The sequence below is a fragment of the Zootoca vivipara genome, chromosome 11 (assembly GCF_963506605.1).
Source record: "Zootoca vivipara chromosome 11, rZooViv1.1, whole genome shotgun sequence".
NCBI lineage: Eukaryota > Metazoa > Chordata > Lepidosauria > Squamata > Lacertidae > Zootoca > Zootoca vivipara.
This window is the reverse complement of record NC_083286.1, coordinates 27883518-27908924: the sequence shown is the minus strand read 5'-3', so window position 1 is coordinate 27908924 and position 25407 is coordinate 27883518. Positions and strand designations below refer to the sequence as shown.

At 38.4% G+C, this 25407-nt stretch overlaps 1 protein-coding gene across 2 annotated transcripts in view; it reads right to left on the bottom strand.

The window, feature by feature from the left end:
- ARB2A (ARB2 cotranscriptional regulator A) overlaps window positions 1–25407 on the bottom strand; it is a 206293-nt gene that overhangs the window by 101267 nt on the left and 79619 nt on the right. For both annotated transcript variants that reach the window (XM_035099875.2, XM_060280200.1), the window contains exon 7: window positions 5580–5699. In XM_035099875.2, coding sequence (XP_034955766.1) covers window positions 5580–5699 — 120 coding nt within the window. The remainder of the gene's footprint in view (window positions 1–5579; window positions 5700–25407) is intronic.

The window sequence follows — 25407 nt, the reverse complement described above, 5'->3', positions numbered from 1 at the left end:
ATTATTATTAGTTCTTATATAACATGTTATAAACAATCTATTTAGATATATTTATCGGTGAAATTTTATTTCCCACACATATTAAGTCACATTCAGTTATTTATTTTGTAATCTATGAACCCTGAAAGGCAGGAGAACAGTGGCTCCTCAGTACAATAACAAGAGAGCTTGGTGGGCTGTCACACAGTATGATGTAGTGTAGGCTCACAGTATTTCCTCTAAGAATTTACTATATAGTTCTTCCCTTACCCCTGCCTCACTGAAGTGTTCATCCTCTCACTGGAATGATTAACGTGAAGCCAAGAAAGCCAATATAACTATTTTAATGTTTGCATTCATTTTGATCAGAATTCCAATCACAGCAAGCTAGGAACTGCTACTCCTACAATAGATGCTACAGGTTGTCACACTACAGATTCAAATTACTGTAGGTATAAAGTCTTGTTCTACTCTGAAAGCCCTAATCTGGCATCTCCTGCTTACTTTACTGGTAAATAGTTAAATTAAATGTTGTTAAGCAACTAGTTCAAAACTAAACACTTGCTATGTAGGGGCTCCAATTTAGTTACCTTAACTTGAAATTGAGCTGCAAAGCTTGAAGATGGGTGATTTGCTTTGGTTTACCAAAGTTGGTCCCTTTCTTGAACAACTGATCTCAAGCAACAATATTGCTTGGGAAACCATGGTTTTATATATGTCTTTCTTAGATGTCTATAACAATATCACTTTATCTGTCTGTGCATAGGTTTGAAATGCATATCCTGCTCTTATATGGGTCTTGTATAATAAATATCTGAAAGGTTTACAGGTTTATTTTTTTGTATGCAAAATTATTCTATAATCCAAACTTTATTGAGCATAGTGGTTACTACCTAAAGTTCTAACTCATCAAATGTGACTAAGGAGGAGGAAGCTGACAGGCATTGTCACACACTGGACTGGATACAATTATGAAGGGAAGCAGCTAGGGTGAAAGAGAGCAGAGTGAGGTTGCTGGGCCAGCCCCTCATTTGCCCTACAGGACCAGTTTGCACTGCTCTATTCCATGGGACATTTCTGTACTGTATGTCTGTTTCTAAGGTGCAATAGTTACTTCATGGTGACTCTTACATTTCTGAAATGATTGTTTGAATTGGCTTAGTGAAAAAGAGCATGTATTCCCTAGCAGCACTTAAATATTACAAAAAAATAGTTTATGTATTTGGAAATAAATTATTTAAGAAGACAAGAACCACTGTAGCCCACTGTTTCACTCAATAAACATTCCTGTTTTTTAAAGGACAAAAAAAGCCAAATGTTTGGAAAAAGTGAAGTATTTCAACAGTTGATTTATCAATCATTCAGGCTGCCTATATCTACAGAAAATAATTAAATTAAATACATTGTTAAAACTCTTTTTCATAGTATAGATCTTTTCTTAAATCGGTTATCTTCTGTGAAATGTATTCTTCAGAACTAGTTTTGCACGTGTGATAGATATGTGATGTCCCAGTGGCTATATATTATATTCTTCCTCCCATGCACACACCTCCTGCAGAGATAGCAGACTACAGAAGCTGACCCTTACTGAGACCATCTTGTCTATCTGACAAAGCTCCTTTTTAACTTCTTACTTACTGCTTACTTCCTGCGATGGAGAAAAACTTTAGCTCTGCTTGTGATAATTTCACAGGCCCTGAGTACCCTGACCCTAGAAGCCCCAAGGTCAGAAGTCAAATCTTGTTCTGAAACATCTGTGTGCTTCATATTAAAGTAGAACAAAAGTGGAGAAATATCCACCAGCGTGACAAGAGAAACAAGCAAAATGGGAATGACACATTGGTCATCTGTTAGCCATGCCATCTCAAGATAGTGACTGAAAGGGGAGAGGGGAAACTTTAGTTCAAAACAGTTTTGAATATTAATACTTCAGGCAAACATTTCTATTTTTAAAATTAAGAATTAACAAACTGAATGTGTTACATCTCTTGCCAATAAAGTTCCACAAATTAACAGTCTGCTAAAAACATAAATGATTACAATATATGGGGGAAATTATATGTATCATTTAAAATGTTAATTGTTAATAACGTCTTTTGAAAACACGGGTCTTTTTACTGCTTACTTGTGTGTAGCACTGACTAGACAAGACAATATTTTCTGGTTACAAAGGGTGATAAAAATGTAAAAAAATACAGCTGATCATGTCAGTCAAATATTTGGGAAGCTAGACAGATAATTCTCTGTTTTCTGTTCATCATTCACAATACACGGCTGCAGAAACAGTGAAGCAACAAGAACAATTAACATATTGGTTTCTGAAACAGGAAAACTTGTTCCAGCTCACTGGAAAAATTGGGAAACCATGTGACAAATGCACATCTTTCTTATTCATTGCCTAGTTGTGCCAGACACATACTAATCAAAGTCTAGAAAACAAAGTATCACAGGAGCATCACTTTCCCATCAGCTCTAAAACCAAAAGTTCATTTTATTTACCAAGCAGTAATGGACTAAAAACAATTTTCAATATAGGAGTACCATCTCTACATGTAAAATTCATAATGTCATCCCATGTCCATTATGAAACAAACAATAAATAAAAATAAATGACCTTTAAAAGTGTATTTTGGTTCCCTACCATGTAACTGGTGCATTCATACCATTAACTATGGGTGTAGTCGGGGTCAGGGGTCAGGAGGGCCATTTAGCCTGGGGCCTCAAACTCAAAGAAGGCCTCGAATCTAGACACTTGTTAATTTTTTGGCATTTGATAAGTTTCTCAACCTCTTTTTATGTGCACTGAACCAAATTGCGACATACTCTCAGTTTAGAGCTGCAAATTTGAAAACATAAGAGATGTGATTTGGTAAAAGACTTTGGTTGTTGTTAACTGCTTTTGTCTTATGCTTAGTATCAACTGTGACACTACAAGAAAGCAATATTTCCCCTCAATAACTAGGTGCAATTGCATACCACACCACACACAAAAGGCTAGAAAAGCATCCACGTTAAAAGGAATTGAATTCTCTCTCACACACACTTAGTTTTTGTGTATTGCTATTTTTTATTTTCATTATAGCTAGGGACAGTGGTAGCTGATCCGTTAAGTCAACCAGGGTTTAGCCCTACCAAGTGAAATGCCAACAAAAATTAAAATCAAGCCATTTCTCCCCCACAAAACTGCCAACAGAATGATTTTGGAATCTCCCCCATCTCACTCCCTCTTTCCTCTCCTTCTTCCCACTTCACTCACTTCCTAAAATATGCACTATTTATGGAAAGGCTTCATAGCCACAAGCATAATACAAAATGTAGTAATATACTTTGTCGGTTGCCCAATAGAATAAGTGAAAGAAACCCAAGTTTGTATTGAGCTACCTCAAATAAGCTTAAATATAGGTAAGGTTTTCACAGCCACAGGGGACAACTCAAGCTGTGAGCCCCCTTACCTGAAAGGAAGCCACAGAGACATGTGTATGATTGCAGATTTCAACAGTGACATCTCCTACTTGTACTATGCAACTCACGACACACTCATTCACAGGAGGAATAACTTGCAAAAAAGCCAAACTGAATATTGGAATCATCACATGCATCTTTAATATCTTGTCTAAAAACAAAAGAGCAATGCTTTACTTTACATCATTAAAGCTGCTAGTCAAAAAGTGCTAAAGCAACCCGGAGCCACTCTTGGCAATCCTTTACAGCACCGCATAAAGTGCACTCACAACATATCTAGAGTGCTCCCCCCCCCATTCGCATAGAAACCAAAGGGTGTGAGACCCATACAACTTCAAAGAATTACAAAGCAGTATGTTCCAGTATGCTTTCTATTTCAGTTTCTGAAATAGTCAAATGCCCACATATTTATCATTCGTTCTTACATACAATAAAAAGAAAACACAGTAGTCATATCACATCATTTTGTTCTCCGGTATAAATAGCCACAGACAAAATGCATGAACAAAAGACATGTCAATTGAGGATGCTGATACTAATCCATCAATATCTTATACTGTATATTAACAGTAAACTGAATATATATGTATCCTTACATAGTAAAAATAACACCATCCATGGACAAGGGGGAGGTATAAACAGGTTGGGGAAATCCCAAGATATGCAAGTGTATTACAAATTCTCATTAGCGAGAATATTACTAACACTCCTACAAGGACTAATTTTATTAATTCTGAGATAAAGAGAAATAAAGTGTATGAGCCAAAGACCATATAGGTATTTTCAGTCCTTTTACCCATTTAAAATGGGCAAAACTTTTCTAGAAGCCTGTAGGATCAAAATTCCAAAATGTAAACATGTCCCATGTCTAATCGCCCACACTATTCTATCTAGTTACAGGTTGTTCTGATTCTCATTAATGGAAGCCCTTCCAATATTGTCTAAGAGATAAAGGGCGTATGGGTGTCGTGAAAGTTCAACTGAGCCTAGCTTGAATACAAATCCCAGGAATTTACAAGACCCGTCCTCAAATCAAGAAACGAGTTTCCCAACCCATGGACTTCCTTTCCCTGTTCACGCATAGATCCTAGGATGAAAAGTGGGATATAAATGTAGCAAATAAATCCAAGGACTGAAGGAAGAAGTCCAGTGATTCTTCCTGCCTATCTCTATTACTTCCTTTCCGCCATCCAAAGCCATCAGCATAGCAGCCTCCCACAACATTCCCCACTTCCCTTCACAAGAGCATGGGAGTGTATAAAAAGAACAGGGGAAGTAGTGTTCTTTCATCCCATCCTTGATCCCCCTGTGTAAATACAAAAGGTTCCCTTAAACAAACAACTGTCCCATAAAACACCATGTCTCATGATTAGGATGGGATAAGGAGGGGGGAAAGAAATAGAAGGAGCTGGGGGAGAGGGCCATTTTTCTCACCATCACTTCTGCCCCCCTACTAAGAGAAGGAAATGTGATATGTTTAGAGGGGTTTGGAGTAGCAGGAAAGAATGAGGGGCTGGAAATGAGGTGAAATGAGGCATGACTGGTTTGGAAGATTGTGAACTACCCTGAGATCTTCAGATGTAGGGTGGCATACAAATTTAATAAATAATAAAATAAATTAAGCCTGCATTTTTACGCCCTACGGCACAGCGGTAGACTGGAGGGTGGGAAGAAGTGTCATATTTTACTTTGCACAGAATGATCTGGATGGATGGAAATGCTGCGTGTGTGCATCTATGTTTGTTTGTTTGTATGTATGTTTGTGTGTGAGATTGTATGCATGGGTGTGTGGCTGCTTGTGTATGTGTGTATATGTGAAAAAATGAGTGTGTGAAAGAATGAAATAGAATTCTGCATGCCTGCATATATATATATATATATGTGCATGTATACACTGTCTATGTCTACGGCTGGCATGTGGCCCTTTAAGGGGTTCCTGACTGTCAATGTGGCTCTTGGGTCAAAAAAGGTTTTCCAGCCTTGTTTTACTTGGCAAAATAATAATAATGAATGAACATAGCCATAGCATGCAATGGAAATATGGTTTTAAGTCCACATACTTAAAAACAACAATACCTAACACTTTTGCAACTATGTGAACAAAAGAAAATAAGGAATAACCAAACAGCAATACTTACCAGTTCCACAAATGCAAGTCCACCATAACTGTGAGCCACAAAAAAAACATTTTCAGCTGCTGATTGCGAGATAAAGTGATCCCATATGTAAATTGCATGTTCTTCAGGAGAGCCATTTTCCTAGAAAGTGAAGATAAGACTAATTATGATCATGCTTATTTGGAGCTTGAGATATGCTAGATGCTTTTTTAAAAAGTAAACAAAAAGTTCCTGCCCAAGAGGCTTATAATCCAAATAGACAAGAAACACAATGGATAAGAAGGGTTTTTAAAAAGAGAGAAATAATACGTAGATATGCACCACACACTTCTTTAAACAGACACACACAACCCCCCTTAACATGCAGTAAATTCACTAAGAAGAAAATGGAACATCATAACTTGCACATGTTATAAAATAGGGAGCTTTTTAAAAATAAACAGAAGGAAATATAAAGTAAAAGAGAGATAGCAAAGCCAAAAGAAGTTAACTTTTAAGGAGCTTTTAAAGAAGAGAAAAATCAAAGAACAAACAAGAAGAGTGGGAAGAATGAAGAACTGTAGCTGCAACATGCTGACCAGAGGCAAGTACAAAACAGGAAGAAACTGATAATCACAATTATTTTGCAACTCATACGCTACCCTAATCTTTTCTCAGCCATCATTGTTTAGTTTTACATTCCTCTGTATTATGTACCTTAAGATAACAATTAAAACCTATTACATCTGAAATACAATGGTCATACACCATCTAATTCCTTTCAATAGTTAGCTGTCCCACTGAAACAAACATTTACTTATATTGTGATAATATGATATAATATGTTCTGATTAATATAGTGAAGGCGCTGCACTGTGTATTTTCCTGCACCTGATCCCTATCACCTGCTCTACATCACCAGACTAGGGAAGCAACATGGAGGAAACTTGCCCCAGAGCTTTATGGTGAAAAGGAGAATTAGATAGTGTTGGGAGCAGCCTGAGGTCAACCTTAATGTCAAGTTCTACCAAAATCTGTAGCAGAAAAATAAGGAGAAGTTGACAGAAACATTTTAAATTCCAGCTATGGGAAGCTAAATAGTAATGCAGGGTCTAGCTTACCTAAAGCCCATGAGACATAGGAGATGGAGAATGTAAGGTAGAACCATCCCTATTCATTTTAATTTGTGGGTGAAAGGAAGCGGCTGTAACTACTGGCTTTGTCTTCCTTGTTCAATCTAATGAACCTGTTCTTTTCATAAAAGGTTTAAAACCTTAAAATTCCTGCCTAATTAGACAAATCTCATGTCTCTTTTGGGGGGGGGGAAACAAGTTAACACTTTATGAATAGAATTTTACAAGTCATTTAATGCAGTGATAAGTTTTAAAAGCTTTATTCTTAATTATTATCTTTATTTTAGTTCTCTTATTAGGAGAAAGCAGAATTAGTACATCTTACTATCTGTCAGTAACTATTAAAATTATCAGACATATCAGATATTGAGCACCTGTCAGTCCAGTGAGCTGGAAATTCAATGAAAGAAGATAATGGAAGTTTGGATTACTTAAGAAAAAAACATAATAAAATATTATTTGATCACATATAAAATCCATAAAATTAAAAGCTACAGTGCATATTCATTTAATGATTACTTTAGTTATTTAGGGGAAAGTGTACAGAAAAAAATAGGTTTTTTATTTCTAACTTTTGAATGTTCTATAGAACACAAGATTTATACCAGACAAGTTAAGGGTGGGATATTAATAAATATACCAGTTAAACACAACATGTTTAATTATATTTACATTATTATTAAAGGTTTCGTATAGGTAGGCCTAAGCAGAACCTGCTTATTTTCCTGCTAGGAAGAACTGGTAATTCCTAATAGGGAAAATAGACAATACTGTCATTTGGAACTTTTCCATATCTCTCTTGGAGCTTAATTTTATAGGATTCTGTAGCAGAAAATTGTGCAATTTTGCCCCATTTACCTTGTATTTGATGCCACAGTAGCACAAAGTGATATGTGCTTAATGAATACAATAAAATAGGGAAGAGTAACAAACAAGAATAGCAAATAAGGAACAGTTATTTTGAAAGAGGAGAATCTCAGCTTTAATTTTTGGCAGGAACATAGGAAGGAACCTTCTGTATGGTCACACTAAGCTTTGAAACTCTGCATACTAAGGCCCAGGCCCATCTCACCTTGTCTTTGCCTTCCCACCTTGCTTTTTGCTTTCTAACAAATACCTTTCTTTTCTGGCCAGTGTTTGGCTGGCCAAGCTGATTATTGTTTTAGTATCTGAAGAACAAGGATTTTTTAATGTTACTATTATCTACCATTCAGAACCCAACAAGGTACCGGTAGTAAATAGCCCATTCTACAAGAATTCCCTCTATCATATTACGAAGGAAAGCATTTTTGTCTCGCTGTGGGATAACACCAACGAGAGCCTTTATAGACCCTACGCCTAAACCCCTATTGTTGGAGGCAATAACCAAAGAGGTCTCAAAATCTGCTAATCCTGATCCACTAGTGGATGACAGAGTAGGCGCTCTACCCCAGGAGAAGAGTTATGTGGCCTCCACTCCTCTGAAAAAGAACAATGACCATCTGGTAAGTGGCCTGACACCTCCAGAAGAGATCGAACTCATTGCCTCCTTTACAGATTTACCAGCGGTGGAACAAAAAGAAATTATTAATAGGCTGGAATCGCTTAAACTCCAACTTATTAGGAAGCTCAGCACAAGAACATCCACATATAGCGAACATGACATCCTAGAAGAATCAGTTCATATGGAACTCGAAATATCAAATGCTAAATGTATGTCGGTAATGGAGGATAAGATACAACCCCAAGAAGTAACTACCGGCCCTTTCCCTCCAAGCAGAACAACCCGCCGTGCTCTTAATAGATTTAGAAGACTCACCCTCGAGAAATATTCCTGAAGAAAGCACTCATGACATATCACAACAGGTAAAATCCCCCTCTACACATTCATCGATGCCCGACCTGGAACCTTCTTATAGCACTGACCAAACAAGAGAAGAGGTGCCTTTGCTAACTTTCCCAAACACCTCACTCTCCCAGCCTCATCCCTCATTGTGGAGTATTATGGATTCAACAACAAGGCCCATTATGGCTAGTAGCCACTGAAAGCCATAATCTTCTATGAAGTTGTCTAATCGCCATTTAAAACTGTTAGGCATCACCCCACCTTGTGGTAGCAAATTTTGCCCTGAAATCTCCCAACATTTAGCTTGATGGGATAACCAGAGGTTCTGCCCTTATATGAGTGATAAAAACATTTCTCTATCCATTTTTGTATCCACTATTCTTGAGAAAAATATAACTGAAACTACTCCATTGTGAAGTTTATTGGCTTTCGCCAGGATAATTTCAACAGGACGTTTGCAAGATTCAAAGAAAATATTCTGTATATAAAATGAGGCATTTTAGAGACATACCTAGTCAGCTTGTTTGGGTTATATTACACATTAAGCAATATTATTTTAGTCTGTTTTAAAAACAACAACACAGCATTGTTTGACAAGTAAGACCAGTGAGGCATATAACATTTTAATGAATCAAACCATTAGTGTCCACAGATAAGCAGTGTGCATACAGTATATACAGTGTTTTCTGGAGCTTTCAAAATGCAGGTTAAAATCATGAATGGAATATTGCCATCATTAATTCTTAAATACCAAGCTGAAGGCAGGCAGAAACCAAAGCCTTATCAACTACACCAGATACTAATACCTAGGCATTGCAAGGTCTGCAGTTATGATGGACTACCTGAGCTGATAACACATGGAATTATCTAAACAACATTTGCATATTTGTGTAATTATTTCCTAAGGTTAATTAGCTCCAGCAAAGCAGTTTGCCCTTTGAGACTGCTTACAGTGACAGGTTCACATATTTCCTGCTTTGATGCCAAATTATACTGATTCTTTTTTTCTTTTTTTGTTCTGCTAACCTGTTGCTGGGCAGATAGAAATCCTGCAATGTTTTCAAGGATCTCAATCTTGATACTGTACAGTAATTTCAAAATACAAAACTAGAGAATTTTCTCCCAAAAAGTAGACCATAGTCAAATCAGCCTTTCCACAGTTGAAAAGCAAACTGAAACTGTTTCGACATGTTAAACCGCTTGGTTTTTATAGCATGACTACAGATATGCACTTGGTATTTACATACGCTCTTACTTTTCTATGTATGTAACCCAGTGCAATGTACTGAAATGTTCATCTGAACTGCTGGATGCTAACAATTTGCAATGGGAACACAGCTTTCCTGGCACATGCTATCCATGTCCAGAAACATATACTGATTTGTATAAATCAACGTGTATGGCAATAAAAAAAGGGAATCTTAGGTATCTTAGGTTTTAGCTCCATCCATTCAATTTTGAGCAATTTCTTCCTCACAGCACAGCCACACATGACACAACTCCCACTGCTCAGGAGCCTCACTTTCACCACATGAAGAGGGTTTCCTGGAAAGTGCTGGGTGCTGAATGGGGGAAGAGAAAGGTCAGTTGCACAAGCTGCTTTCTGCTCACATAACTGTTGGATACAAACCCACATAAAATGGTGTAGACAGAAATTTTACTTCACAATAGAAGTCACCAATGCAGGAAGAAGCAAAGGCATATTTGGGATGGAATATTAGGATGTGGGAAATCTGTCACCCTTTCACACACCTGATTCAGCCTAGGCAGGATTTCCTGTGGAAAGTGCAATTATTTTTGCCGAATGCGAGCTTCATTCATCAGAATACACTCACTTTAGAAACTATATAGATAGAAGTACTGTATTCTAAATACAAAACCTATATAACCAACACCAAGTTATGATTACAATAGTCCAGCAATAAAATATCTCAATGTACATATTGATGATTTTTTTTAATATTCAGCAAGCTTGCATATTTTAAATTATGAACAGGGTTTTATAATAACGCAAGCCAAGTTTCAGTTCCGAGAGGTATTTGTACTTTCAGACAGATACTATCCAAACGAAGCAAACAGGTTATTGTCCATAATCTCTTTTTCATCAAAGCTCATTCAAAAGTTCAAAAAAGGTTTTGCTTTAACCATGTAAAATGCCAATAAGACATTTGCTGCATCGTAACAGTTGCACCTTCTGCTCTGGATGCCCCTTGAATTGAGAATTGTCACCAATGTGTTAATCATTACTATTCTAGTCTGCTATTCAGTGTAACTAAGTTATTGATCCCACTAGTATTTTTCAGTCCTGTTTGACACAGAATAAGAATAAAATAAGCATAATGGAGAGCTGTAGTACCAGTTCAAATAGGGCATATCACCAACAATCATGGAGGAAAACAGGGCAGTTGGAACAAGGGCACTTTATAGAAGGCAAGGCAGAACAATGTAAGAGTGGCCTGATGAGTAGATGTCAGACAGGAGCAGAATGCAGGTCTATGAAGAACATGAAATCCATGAACAGGTATCTAAGATTTAGTGTGAAATGTTACCAGGAAGTATAAGTGCTCAGAAAATGTTTGTACAAATTAATTTATTCATGACTGTCACAAATGTTAAATCAAGCATCCATGCAGTATACCTATGATCATCAGATGCTTGGGACAAAAATTATATATATGGATGACTTTCACGATCCTGATAGTGGGTTTCCAGACACCTGATCTGTCTGTTTTAGAGCCAGAATGCTGGACTAAATGGTAACAGGAGCTGCTTTGATGTGGCTAATTAATTATATATAGTGGGGTGCAGGAAGAACCTGGGGTCTTCCAGATGTTGCTAGATTCCCCCATCAACTCCACTCAGTATAGCCAACCGTAAGAGAGAATTGGGAGCTGTAGTCCAGTAACGTCTGGAGTGTCTCCACTTTCTGAACCGTGCTATATAGATTAGATATGAGAAGTCAGCAAAATAAGAAATAAAGCTAAGACACAAGAAGAGTTTGGATTTGATATCCCGCTTTATCACTACCCGAAGGAGTCTCAAAGCGGCTAACAATCTCCTTTCCCCTCCTCCCCCACAACAGACACCCTGTGAGGTGGGTGGGGCTGAGAGACTTCAGAGAAGTGTGACTAGCCCAAGGTCACCCAGCAGCTGCATGTGGAGGAGCGGAGACACGAACCCGGCTTCCCAGATTACGAGTCTACCGCTCTTAACCACTATTACCCGTGACAAACTAAGGGGGAGGGAACAAGGAATCAAAGAATTTTGTAGGGCCTAAGAAACACACACACACTTGCTAGAAGTTCTTGTTGTTGCTTAATTTATAACATTTCAGAGTCATCCATATTAATGAGCCTTTATACATGCTTTGCATATAATCTCTACATTCAAAGATTAAGGCCAACAGATTATTCCCAAGGAAATGTTGTAGGAGCCTTTTTTATTTAATTTAAAGCAGCTTTAACACATTCTTTAGCCAACCAGATTCCCAGAACAGCTTACTTCAAACTGTGGGATTAAAACAACAACAAAACATTAAACAATACACAGTGCATGTGCTTATTTTGCTAACACGGAGGAGGCAGTTATGACATTTCACTTTGATGGCTGTTGCTGCTTCTTACAGGATAGCTGCTTCTGATGGCCATTGTGAAGGGAGGAAGTATCCAGTGCCAGCCAATAAAGCAGCTGTAGGTAAAGAGTGTAATGAGGGCATTAAGACAGCCCAAAGCATAGACATTCTATGGAGAGAATGTTCCACAGAACATGTTGTAGAGTGACTATATGAGAAAGTGGGGTGGGAATATTTAGAAAGGTTGCGACCATGAACAATGGCAGTTCCAGCCTAAAGACATGCAAGTGATGGATGACATTAAAAACCACTGCCAAGACCCTGTATTTCAGTGTCCTGCTCAGAAAGGTGATAGGACAAGTGGAGCTGGCTTAGAGAAACACAAAAGCATTGCAAAGCTTTTCCTAGCCTGTAATAGCTGGGCCTAGTTAGCGGCTAAGACAAGCTCTTGACAGGGACTCATAGGTGGGTAGGTAGAGATGAGATTGCACTGGATCCAGCACGGCTACCAGAACCTACAGCAGAAATATATTGTTACTGAAATTACAGGGGGGGGCACATCTTTTGAGTTGTTAAATTTTACATATATTATGCCTGAATGTATCCTATCGACTTGACAGCTCAGGGAAGATACCTAACTTTATGAATCATATAAAATCAACCCCTTTGCCAAGTTCCTCCATTCCAATGCCCTTTTGCCCTTGGAAAAAGGATTCTTTCCCCTGCCACCTCCCCAAGACATGTATACACACCTCCTACCCCAGGAAATGCCCAGAGGTGACAATTGCTGGGGTCATTGTTCTCCAAGGGAAGCCAAATCTCATCACCAGACTTGCCTCAGGCTCCAGACATGCAAAGGAAGTTCTATTGTACTTTTGGGTGGTGTGTACTTAAGACATGTTTGCCTATGTAATCTTATACTTGGGTGTTGCCCTGACATATCTGTCTATGCTAATCTTGTGTAACCCTCCCCTTTTGTGACATGTTAGTGATGTAGCAATGGTGCATTTATGATGCTGTGTGAACTGTATTCTCGGATACAGTGGGAAAGTTTTAAAAGTCAATGTCGTCCCATGCTCGGGGTTCACTCGCTGCTGTTGAACCTGTTGCGCAACAATAAAGGATCTAAGTCTACTGACTGCTGTTTTGCTCCAAATTGCTTGACTGGAATTTCCTTCTTTTACTGACCGCATGAACCTACGAGGGACTCCTACCCCGATGAGCTGGGCTGTTGAGTAGTCTCTCAACCCGGAATTTTCCTCAACAATATGATTGTGAGCTCCTCAGACCAGGGATTTGCCCTCTTGTACTCTGTAAAGCACTGTGCATATTGATAGCATTATATAAATAGTAATACTGTGATGACTGGATCAGTAACTTTAACATCCAAGCAGTCTTGACTCAAGTTTTTCAGCAGGTAGAATGTGTGTCAAGATGACGGGACATGATACTTGCTGCCAGAGTGCATAAGGCTTTAGCTAAATGTAGGTAATAATGTATGAGGTAGATTTTGTCAGTGTTGTCAAACTACCATTATAAACAAAAATATTGTTTTTAAAGTGAAATGCAAGCCAAAGTTCACTTATTAGGGAATAACTGGCATTAAACAGTTACTTCTGAGTAAACATACATGAGATTGCACTTCAAATGCTTGCAAGAGCACAAAAAACCCACCCTATGTGAATTATATGATATTCAATATGCAGGCCAGCTGTTATCTTCATAATGTATTTCAAATGAGCCCACACAGTTGAAAAAGTTGCCTATCTCTGTGGTAAAGTAATGAATGCTATAAGCAGCCATTTGTCCTCTTTGTAAATAATACTGTAGAATGGAAGCACAATGTACTTATAATTATTGAAGCACTGAGTGTCAGACTTCCTTGGTTCTATTTATGATCCCGGGAACAAAAAATTGTTTCAGCATTCTTACTTTTGGAAATTTCAAAGGACTTTGGCAGAGGATAGGTGAAGCAAAGGTTAATGCTCAACACACATCTTTTATTACCAAACCATATGCTGAAGGTCACCCTAGGATAATTTTAGAAACTAAGCAGGTTTTATTTTACATGAAACCTTCCTACTCATTAAAAATTGTTCTAAGTGTATATTCTTTCCAAATGTCACTACATGCCAACACATTGCACATAATGTTGCAATAGGTTATATATAAACACTGTCAAACAGTAATAGAGTAACTTTGCATGAAATGGAATTGAATTATGATATACAGCAATATAAAGTAATAAAATCTGTTTCCTCTACAGCACATTTTGGCTCATTCCACTTCAGAAAAAAATGCTGCTTCCATTCCCACCTCACTTACAGATAGGATGTTGCTTATGGGGCTGAAAGGAACCTCTCCCAGAGCACATAAAGGTAAACATAAAGGTAAAGGTAAAGGGTAAGTCGCGGACAACTCTGGGGTTGTGGCGCTCATTTCGCTTTACTGGCTGAAGGAGCCACAGTTTGTCCGCAGACAGCTTCCAGGTCATGTGGCCAGCATGACTAAGCTGCTTCTGGTGAACCAGAGAAGCACACGGAAACGCCGTTTACCTTCCTGCCGGAGTGGTATCTATTTATCTACTTGCACTTTGATGTGCTTTCGAACTGCTAGGTTGGCAGGAGCAAGGACCGAACAACGGGAGCTCACCCCGTTGCGGGGATTCAAACCGCCGACCTTCTGATCAGCAAGCCCTAGGCTCTGTGGTTTAGACTACAGCACCACCCACGTCCCCAAATAGCAGAGACAATAAGGAATGCAAAAAAGTCCTCAATGAGCACATTGTTACAATATGAAGACCAACAAAAATTATTCAAATACATTAAAAACAGGAAACTGGCTGTTGGACCTTTGGACCACAAGGGAGGCAAAGGTATGCTAAAGGAGGAAAAATGAGGTTGCATAGAAGCTCGATTAATTCTGTACCTCTGTCTTCACAGCAGAAGATCCCTGTGAACTAGCTTTCTCAGAAAGAGTCTCAGGAACTGAGGCAAACAGTAGTGTCAAGAGACAAAGTTCAAGGCCTTGTCGACAAATTGTTTTCAAAACAGAGAAATCATAGGGTCCAGACGGCATCCACTTGAGAGTTCTTAAATAACTCAAATGTGAGATTGCCAATCTTCTAACAAAAATATGTTAGAATATGTCTTGTCCCTAAGATAAGTCCCCATAACCAAGGACTGGAAAGTAGAAAACATAACACTATTTTTTTATTTTTTTAAAAAGGAAGGATACAGAGATGAACTGGTAAATTAGCTTAACATCTGCTCTGGGAGAACTGGTGGAACACATTATGAAAAACAGGATTACTGAGCACAGAGGAGAACAAATCTTGAGGAAGCAGCATCCCATCTCACCAACTTTTTAAGTTATTTGAGGGTGTCAAAAAGTATACATATAGGGATGGTCCAGTCAAGATGGTGTCCTTAGACATCCAAAGAACTTTAAATAAGGTTCCTCACCACAAACCTCTGAGTAAACTAAGCAGTCTTGGAATAAGAAAATAAATCCTCTTATGGATTATTAATTAAAGAACAGGAAGCAGAGAGTAGGAATAAATGGACAGTTTTCCCAAAGGAAAGTTCTAAGAGGTGGAGTCATCTAAGGAGAACAACTAGTCCTATGATATCACCCACCCACTACACTGAGGAAACAAGCAAGAAGCATGCACTACGAAATTCTCAATTTAAATGTCACAATCATACCTCACCTTAATAAGCCACAATATGCACGAACCTTTTGCTTGCATTCAAACCCCTTCCCTCCTCCCTTCAGTGTGCAGCAATTAAGACACATAGGTCTCCAATTACCACAGTTCCCCATTTCATCTTTATCCTTCTACAAGAAAAAATGGATTCTAGATAGTTGTGTATAAAAACATTTTTACTATATATTGGTCAGCTATTTTCATATTTGGATTCCACACAACCCCACAATTCACTGTCACCTCATATTCCACATGAGGTGCAACGGAAAAATGACTAACACAGAAAACTAAAGACAACTAATAAAGTGACATATAATAACTTTAACATGGTATGATTTTCTTTAGATTACAAAACGTAAGAATTTAAATTACAGGCCTCTAGGCTGCAGAATATTCTACCAGGAGTATAAGCCTCATAATGAGACAATTTAGCTCTCAGGATAGAAGAACAAAAGGACTCACAAAAAACAACACCTCATACACTCAAAGATTATCATGACTAGACTGTCACACTGTGACCTTGTTGGCGCCTAGCTAATCTGACAATATTTTGTAGTGCATTGTTTCAAATCAATAACTAATTAACAAAGTACAAAAGAAGTTGCACTCTTTCTGAGACTCCTTGTTAAAAATGGCTTTTGGTTGCACATGGGCAGAAAGGTCGCTTTTATGACATCTTCACATGTCTTTCAACATCCTGCCACTGTCAGATTAAATTACTTAAAGCAATTAATCGTCATAAGTTAAAACAGAAGCACATTTGTTACAGCCGGTTGTCATAATGACATGGTGAGTAGTTGTTTTGATATGAATTTCTTCTACTGACCCTCTATCATATCTTAATTTTTTTGGTTGACCTAGCTGGAAGATTGGGAGCAAATCCTAACCAACACAAGCCACGTATAGCTGGTAGGGGTGTGTGTGTGTGAGAGAGAGAGGAACTACCTACTAAAAGCAACTAAAAGGATAGTCTACACATCTTTAAAGTTTTCAGTTATTTAAGTTTAAAGTAAATATATGTTTTAAAAAAATTCAGCTTATTATTCATTTTAAAAAAATTGCAGCCATGGAAGCGAGGGAAGAGGTCAAGATCAGGACCATAGTATTCAAGGAAGGGAGGGATTAACACACCATACTTTTGATGAAAATCAGACAGAGTAATTTGGACAAGTCTGAGGACTCTGTCATTCTGTGTTCTACCACCTTCTTAGGAATATGCAGTAAACCTCAGTAAATCCATGCTGAAAGGAAACTTAAAGTAGGTGGATTTTTCATAGAGGCTATGAATGCAACATTAACATTTGCAGCATCCTAAACCAGGCATCCCCAAACTTCGGCCCTCCAGATGTTTTGGACTACAATTCCCATCTTCCCTGACCACTGGTCCTGTTAGCTAGGGATCATGGGAGTTGTAGGCCAAAACATCTGGAGGGCCGCAGTTTGGGGATGCCTGTCCTAAACTGTCCCAAAGAGAGGAGCTGCTGCAACAAAATTGAGTAAAAACAAATTTTAGGTGGCAAGAATAAAATGAGTGTGTTGTATTGCAGATGGTTGAGGAAGAAAGGGGGAACCCCAATAACTCGTGTAAGGGGCCTCCATTTGTTACTGGAGAATCCTTCCTCTCCTTGAGTCCTCTCCATTCAGCACACCCTTGACCCCAAAAAGAGGCTTCTGTTTGGAGGGGAGATGAGAAAGGCAGCTTCTATTACCTGCAGGCTTTTCTCTTGATATAATCCTACGTTTAAGCCTTAGCCCCGGCATCCCCAAACTTCGGCCCTCCATATATTTTGGACTACTATTCCCATCATCCCTGACCACTGGTCCTGTTATTTAGGGATCATGGGAGTTGTAGGCGAAAACATCTGGAGGGCCGCAGTTTGGGGATGCCTGAGATAGCGTGGAATTTAAGGATCCTGAAGGCACTCAACTGAATGTGCTTGTGTGTGTGTGTGTGTGCATGTGCTCTCTCCTATTCTCCACCTTCTTTCATCTAGCCGCCTTCTGCCTTGCCACTTCCACTAGTGTTTTTCGCCTTGCGGGCTATTGCCATTGCCACAGAGGCTGCTCGCTGCTGGCATAGGGATCTGCTGCTCCACCAACATTTGTGCGGGGAGGAGATCAACACTCCTTTGATAAAGCTCACCAGTACTCCAAGCACAGTGAGAGGGAGCAGGAAGCAGGCTGCGAGCAGAAAATCAGCAGGCTGCTTTGGTCTAGCTGGGAGGCACAGACTGTGACAGACAAGCAGCAAAAAAATGCCCAGCAATCCCTTGCTGGGACAGGCAAGCTGCAAAAAGTTGCCAAGAAATTCCTTGCTGAGTTGAGTCCCATAAGTCCCTGCCTGTGACCAGAAGTGAGAAAGGAGAGATAGCACTAGCTTTGAGGTGAATAAGATTTTTTGGGAGAGAAGAGTGTGCAAAATTCAAAGGAATGAGGGGGCATGCAAGCAATTCGACTCGTAACTTGCTTCCTAGTAGTCCCTGCCAGAAATAAGTACTGAAGAGGAAGATTGAAGTCAATAGAGTTTTTTTAGGGGGCAAAGGCTCAAAGTTCAAACAGGGGAAGGGGTGTATGATTGGGAAAGGGTGGGAGACAGCCACTGTAAAGGAAGGGAGCCCAGGAGAAGTTTCTTAATAAAAAGATATAATAAACAGATTTAGTGAAGGAGTAAGAAAAAGCAGAGAAAGATCAGTATTGAGGAAAAAATAAGGAAATTAGCCTGATAGAAGTAGGCAAAACAGTATCTGTAAGCAGAGAAGACTGCTTTGTCCAAGCAGGAGCTGCTTGTCCCAACGAGATTTTTCTCCTGCCTTTGTCAGCATGGGAGGAGCCTGAGCCCAACCCAATGACCCCAGGATGCCAGTCGGAAATTATGCCTAGTTCCGGCTATGCTTGATATTTACGGGATGATATTTTGCAGTGTTTTGGAAAAATTATGTTGAAATGTTTTCCACATACCTTTCTAGAGGACATCTAATCAATGTTTAGAATGCTAGCAGGGATGGTCTTTCCATTGCTTTGCACTGTCAGTCACATGTATGACTATCTCCCTGTTGGAATAACGTAGGGTTGCCATATTTCAAAAAGCAAAAGTTGTTGAGCTTTCCCCCCAAAAATTTGCCCAAAAGTCAACACTTCTGGGCGGCAGTCAGTACAAGGTATCCTTCTTGTGTCATTGATACTTCTCCAGTGGCAGATGGCACAGACAGATGGATGTGTGATGGTCATACAGGTTGCAAAGCGAATTCCTTGCCTGGCATGAAGGTTGCAATGATTGCAGAGAAGCTGAATGGATTTTCTGTCTCCAGAATGGAAGATATAGGACAGATCCCATTGCCTGAACCAACTTTTGTTGATGTACCTGAAGAACTGAGGCAAATAGTAGTGATATGAAGTTTTAGGGCTCATAGACAAAATAAAAAGCAACAAATTTCTGGGTCCAGATGGCACCCACTTGAGAGTTATCGAATAACTCAAATGTGAAATTGCTCTTCTTCTTCTTCTTCTTCTTCTTCTTCTTCTTCTTCTTCTTCTTCTTCTTCAAAAAAGGAGGGGAGACTTTGTCCCTAATATCAGCTTCTATACCTCAGGACTGGAAAGTAGCCAATGTAAGACCAATTGTTTAAAAAAAAATCCAGGGGGAAATCCTGGGAATTATAGGATGGCTAGTTTAATTGTCCAAACTGGACAAATCAGGGAGCAGGAGAGACTGGACAGACCAATTTTTCCTTTGTTTGGCTTTTGCAGATTGGCTCCAGCAGTTTCAGGCAGAAAGCATGGAGGGAGAAAGCATGGATTAGAAATGTTCCCATAGGAAATAATGGAAATAATCAGCTTGTTATGTGAACACTCACCTTATTTACCAAGAATGCACTGTACTCAGAAAACTGGGACCTACATGTATATATGGAGTTTAACAACATAAATAGTTTATGTTTAATGATGACTTCTAAAAGAACTTAATAGTTACAGCTATTTACTTGGAATATTGCTTTATTAATTTGTATAAAATTTAACAGTGGCTGAATACATATACTGCAATCTAGGAAATTTATTATGGAATATTAAATAGAATTATTGATGTGATATAACAGAAAGAGTGAAAACTCTAGTCTCTTCTCTGGAAACAAACCCTACATCTCTGGTGTTTAAATTATCATTATTCAGATGATCAACTTTGAAACCATTGCCACTTACACTGAAACAATATCTAACCACAAAAGCATTTCACTCTTTCTGAACAGCCTGTTTGATACATTTAAAACACAAGTTACAAAACCATTCAAAATATTCAAAGCAGGTTATTTTTATTCTTGTGTTTAAACCAGAATCTTGATTAAGTTATGCAGTAATTTCATTCCCAGCAGTGCCCTCTATTGGGGAAGCTCAATGGAATAAATATTTCCACAATACTAAAATGCTTACTTCACTAAAGAAAATGCATTTCAGTTTGGATTAAGGAAAATAAACCCTGCAGTGTCCATATCAGTTGCGTGTTTTAGCCAAGGAAAAGCATGGCAAGGTTGTTGGGTGTGGTTTTTTTAAAGAGACCCCATTGACCCTTTTGACCTTAGGAGACATGGAGCATTATTAATGCATTTAGCACTACTATGAGTGAATAAAGAAGTGTGTAGAAGCACCAGAATCCAAAGCTATTTGAGAGTTAACATTTTTCTTTTAAAAAAAGTTTGACTGGGTATTATAGCCAAGCATATATACACAAATTCTTAAGTAAGCATCAGACAGATACTTAGCTAGCAGATTTATTTATGTATATGAAATTGTGCCAATAATATTTCTTGTCCCTGTCTAGCTGACCCAGTGACACAAGGAACATTACAATATCCAATGATAGGAATCCAATGATAAAACTTCTGCCACCACAGTGCTTTGGTTTAGCATATAACTGCTATAATTCTTGTTCTTTTAGTAGTCCTTGGGGAAATATAATGAATTGAATCTCAATTAGATTGTTTTAAATGAAAACAAACTTCATTACCACTTCTGTCAGAGAAGCTTCAAAAAGCTGTATGATGAGGGTCAACTAAAGTGATGCAGTCATTGCGAACAACTATTTAAGTGGCCAATTTAAATGAAAACAGGAAAAATAGGATTAAAAGTTTCCCTGAGAGATTTCATGACTCTGTGGAGTATTGTTCCTTGCACACTTAAAAAGGAATGCTGTTTCAAAAATGAAGAAAAGGCCTCAAAGCATGTAAAAAAAAGTAAATATCTGCAAACTGGCTTAAAATGTAGTCAGATATAAACAGATAACGAGAAATAAGAAACTCTGTATAGCAGGATCTCTTGTCTCCCTATTCATTTCTAGACTGATTTGTCACCTTTGCCTTCAGAGATCTCAATGGATTAAAAGCCATTAAGATTGTTTAAGTAATTCAATAACATTAATATTTATCAGAGATTACAGAATAAAAGTTGTCAGCAGGTGAGTCATTCATAGATGAAGATGGGTTATTTACTGTAGTAGTAAAGAGTGAACAGCTACAGAATTATCAAAATTGAGTTCATGTATCTCTGCTACCTACATTTATGAAGCAGAGTCCTTCCTAATCACCCTTCTTTAAAAAAGCTGGTAGACAAAGTGTGACCAACAAGTCTTCTTTGGAAAAAACGTAAAACAATCAAATTTGTTTTCGTAGATTTGTTGCAGTAAATCTTATTAGATACATTGGTTGGGATCCACAAAGGTGCTTTGTGTGATTCAAATGCAGCCATTGATTTCAGACTTTCAGGTCACAACCCTGACATTTTATCCAGCCATTTATAATCTTTGTAAAAAACTGGACTTTGTAGGGGAAAACTGTATTTGGGAAAATATGTTCGGTGTATTTTTCTACCTATTTTGAGGAAACAACTTTTAATAACTGGTACCTAATAGTTCCTCACCTGAAAACCATTGTACTGGTAGCTTCTCTGGACATGAGACACAGAGACTGTCCACTATAAATCAGAAAGATTGTGTGATGGCCAGTGTTGGCCCAAGACATTTTGTTGCCTAAAGCAGAGTGCAAATTGCATTCCTAACCCTGCCAGGACTAATACTCTAAAAAACTTCTTGCTGCACTATTTAGAACCAATTCCTAGCCTATCTTATTCCTCTATCACATGATGCTACCTGAAGCAAGTCAGTTCACTCTGTAGTATAACAGAATGCAGTTATGAATTAACATTTTTCAAAACTGCCACTCTTGTGCATTTGGCTTTCAAATAAATTCAGATTATTAGTGCATAAAAACTGTTTTGAAAAATTGCATAGCACAAGCACTTTTTTAAAAAAAAATGATCAGATAAATCTAATATCCAGGAGCTGAGGAAAACATTTGTGATGGGAGCCACAGGTAATTTATAATCAGCATATTAACCATAGGTTGCAAATATTCCTTTTCATTCCATCTAAACCAGGGTTGGGGAACCTATGGCCCTCTGATGATGCTGGACTACAACTGTTATCTGACCCAGCAAACATAATCAATGGTCAGGGCTGATAGGAGTTGTAGTTCAACAATATATGGAGGAAACCACATTGGCTGCCTCTGTATTTCGCATACATTATTGCAATAATGTACTCATGCTGCTTATTTTGAACTTGAATTCTATGTATGTATGTCTAATCAGAATTAAGTCAAAAGAGTTCCATAAGACTTATTCCAAGATGATGATGATGATTCATTTCATTTATGGGGCATCCCTAAGCAATTTACAATATAACATACACAAAGCAGTTACATATATAAAAACTGCATATATCTAAGTAATTCTTTAAAAAGCAATTATAAATCTAAAAACAGTTTAAAAACACCACCACATACATCCAATCAAATCCAGATTCCAGCTTGGATAAATATTTTAGGAAAACTTGGTTGAAAGAGGAACATCTTTAACAGGGGCCAAAAAGACAAAGAAGGTACCTGCCTGATATGTAATGGGAGAAATTTTCAAAGGCTAAGAGCACACAAAAGGACCAATTCTGACATCATGCAGAATGCACCTCCTGATAGGATGCTATCTGCAGGATACCCTCTTATTGCAGAATGCAGTGATTGTTGGGTGTGTAGAAGAAATTCCTTTCCCCCTTACCTAGTGCAGGGAGCAACATGTGTAGCCCAACACTGCCTTTTCTGGGTTTGGAGGCAGTTCCCTGCCCTGTGTGGCTGTACTGCTGTCTGAGAGATCTTGCAAGACACTGGGAGCCAATCAGCAGGCTACCAGTGGACGGAGCTTTAGAGCAGACCTTCTTAGGTCCACTCTGAAGGGTTTAAAAGGGTGAGCTGCGGTGTCATAAGCATCACAGTCCTTGCTGAACTCTCCTTCCAACCCTCCCTCTTTTACAGGTTTCCAGGACTGTTCTGAAAGCGGGTTGGCAGCCTAGCTTGCATACCATGCTATGGATACTTATCAACCACTGTTTTCAGGGCCTGGCAGGATGTTCCCTGCTGACAAATTGGGCTACATCTGTAGATTTTGCTTACCTCATAGCAACTGTCACAGTTATAAAGTGGAAGAGGCATTGGGCTGGATTCTTAGGGGAGCTGGCTGGGTGCTGCCCATGTGCTCCAAAGTAGGGTCCTAAGGGATCTTGGAGGGCAGCGCTTCTGTCCAGATGCCCATTCAGGGGCTGAAGGGGCCCTGGCATCCCCTACTAGTGACCAGAAGGATTCTCCAGATGTGATTCGTGCCATAAATTTGGTTACCCCCAATTCCTGATCCACAAGCAAGTGGGCTTGTTGATCACTGTATACACGCCCAATGCCTGTGCCAAACCTTTCCATCTTGTGGCCAATGTGAATCCAACTCTTATCTCCTGGTATTGATTTGTTGTCTGTGCCCCTCACCATGACTCCATTGTGTCTTGGCCCCAAAGAGTCACTCTTTTAGGTATCTGGTCCCAAGCTGTATAATTGTGTATAGGACTGCATAATAATCAACTGTCTTATTACAGGGCAGACCAATATTACCTACTCAGAATGGCAGCAGCTCTCCAGGATTCCAGGCAGAGGTTTTTGCCTCACTTGCTACCAGATCCTTTTAACCTGAGATAGTGGAGTTTGGGGACCTTCTGTATATAAAGCATTTGCCCCCCACTGAGCTATGGTTACTCCACTAAAAATCATCTCCTAAAAATATTGGGGGAATGGGAAAGGGTTAGGGAAGAATTTACAGAAGTACTTACGAGACTAGTCAATATTTTTCATGACAACTTGGTCTCTCAAAGAAAATATGAGACTATATATATTCCAAGAGGAAGGAGAGGACCATATTAAAGAGTATAACACAAACTTAATAGCACAATGAGCAGAAATGCTGTGTTCTTCTTGCAGAGCTTTCCTGCTGCCATTCCTCCTGTTGTCACCTTCTGTTAAGAAAGCTGCTGTCTCTCATCCTTTTCTCCTATTTAAAAAGTTTTATACTAGCACATAGGTATTTCATTCATTTAGCTACATGGCAAAAAGCCATTCACTTTGCTACTGTTATTACTTACTGATCAAGCTTGCAACTAAGCTAGAGATAAACAAATGGGGGGGGGAGAGCTTTTCTCACCCCTGTTCCCATGCCACCCACCCCTAATCAAAATAAGTTATATTCTAGATCCTAGAATTAGATTTTTTTCATAAATGAACATACATTAAAATAAATAAATAAATAAATAAATGCATTAATACTTTGTTTGTTCTAAAGGGTTATGACAAAGGTTGCTTGCAGCACATTTCCCAACATTAAATGCTGATTTCCTTACTTTTATCTCCTATGATTCTTATTTTGTATTAATTGCCAATGAAGAGAACTTTTACACAATCCACTGAAGAATTTATAAAAAATTAAGTTGTGATCAAATATATTTAAAAGGAGCAGACTAGGTTAAAGGATTGTTGCAATTTCACAGATGCAAAATAAAATAAATAGTTACACAACTGGGAAATATCCATGCATGCATCATGTGTGCCATAATGTTATATTTAAGGTTTATCTAATACCATGCAGGTGGAAGAAAATTTGTCTCTGTATGTTCCATACAATCTATGCTGGAATATAACAGCTAGGATCTAAAGAAGCAAAGCTGGTTTTTCTTGAATAGTAGCCCACTACAATGCACCATGACATTTTCTGAAATTGAGTTTCAAAAAGTTTGGAATAAAATGTAGAGTTGTGGCTCTTCAAAGTAAACATTCTACTAGATGAGTTCAAGCTCTCGGGCTAATCTAAGTTTGCATCCCAAAGTTTTTTTTACTTAAGATCATCAATGAATATGCTTAGAGTTTATTGGCATGGGAGCTATGTTTCCAGAATAAACATTTGCCAGTATGAGCAGCAGCAGCCTCTGGTGGTCTGAATGAAATAATGTGTCCACAAACACAGGAGAAATATATTTTAAAGGCATGAAAGTATATACTGTATGTTCAGCTATTTGACTCCTGAAAAGTATACTTTCATATTATTAGGTAATGTACAATGCCTTAATTAAATAATCTCATGTGAAACATTTTCTTTTGTATGGAATGTTGAATTTAATTCAAATTTCCACTGAGTTCTTCCTTAGATTTGAACAAAATATAATCCTATGATACATGACATTTTTCTTTGGACTACTGAACACAGGTGACAGATGTTTTTAG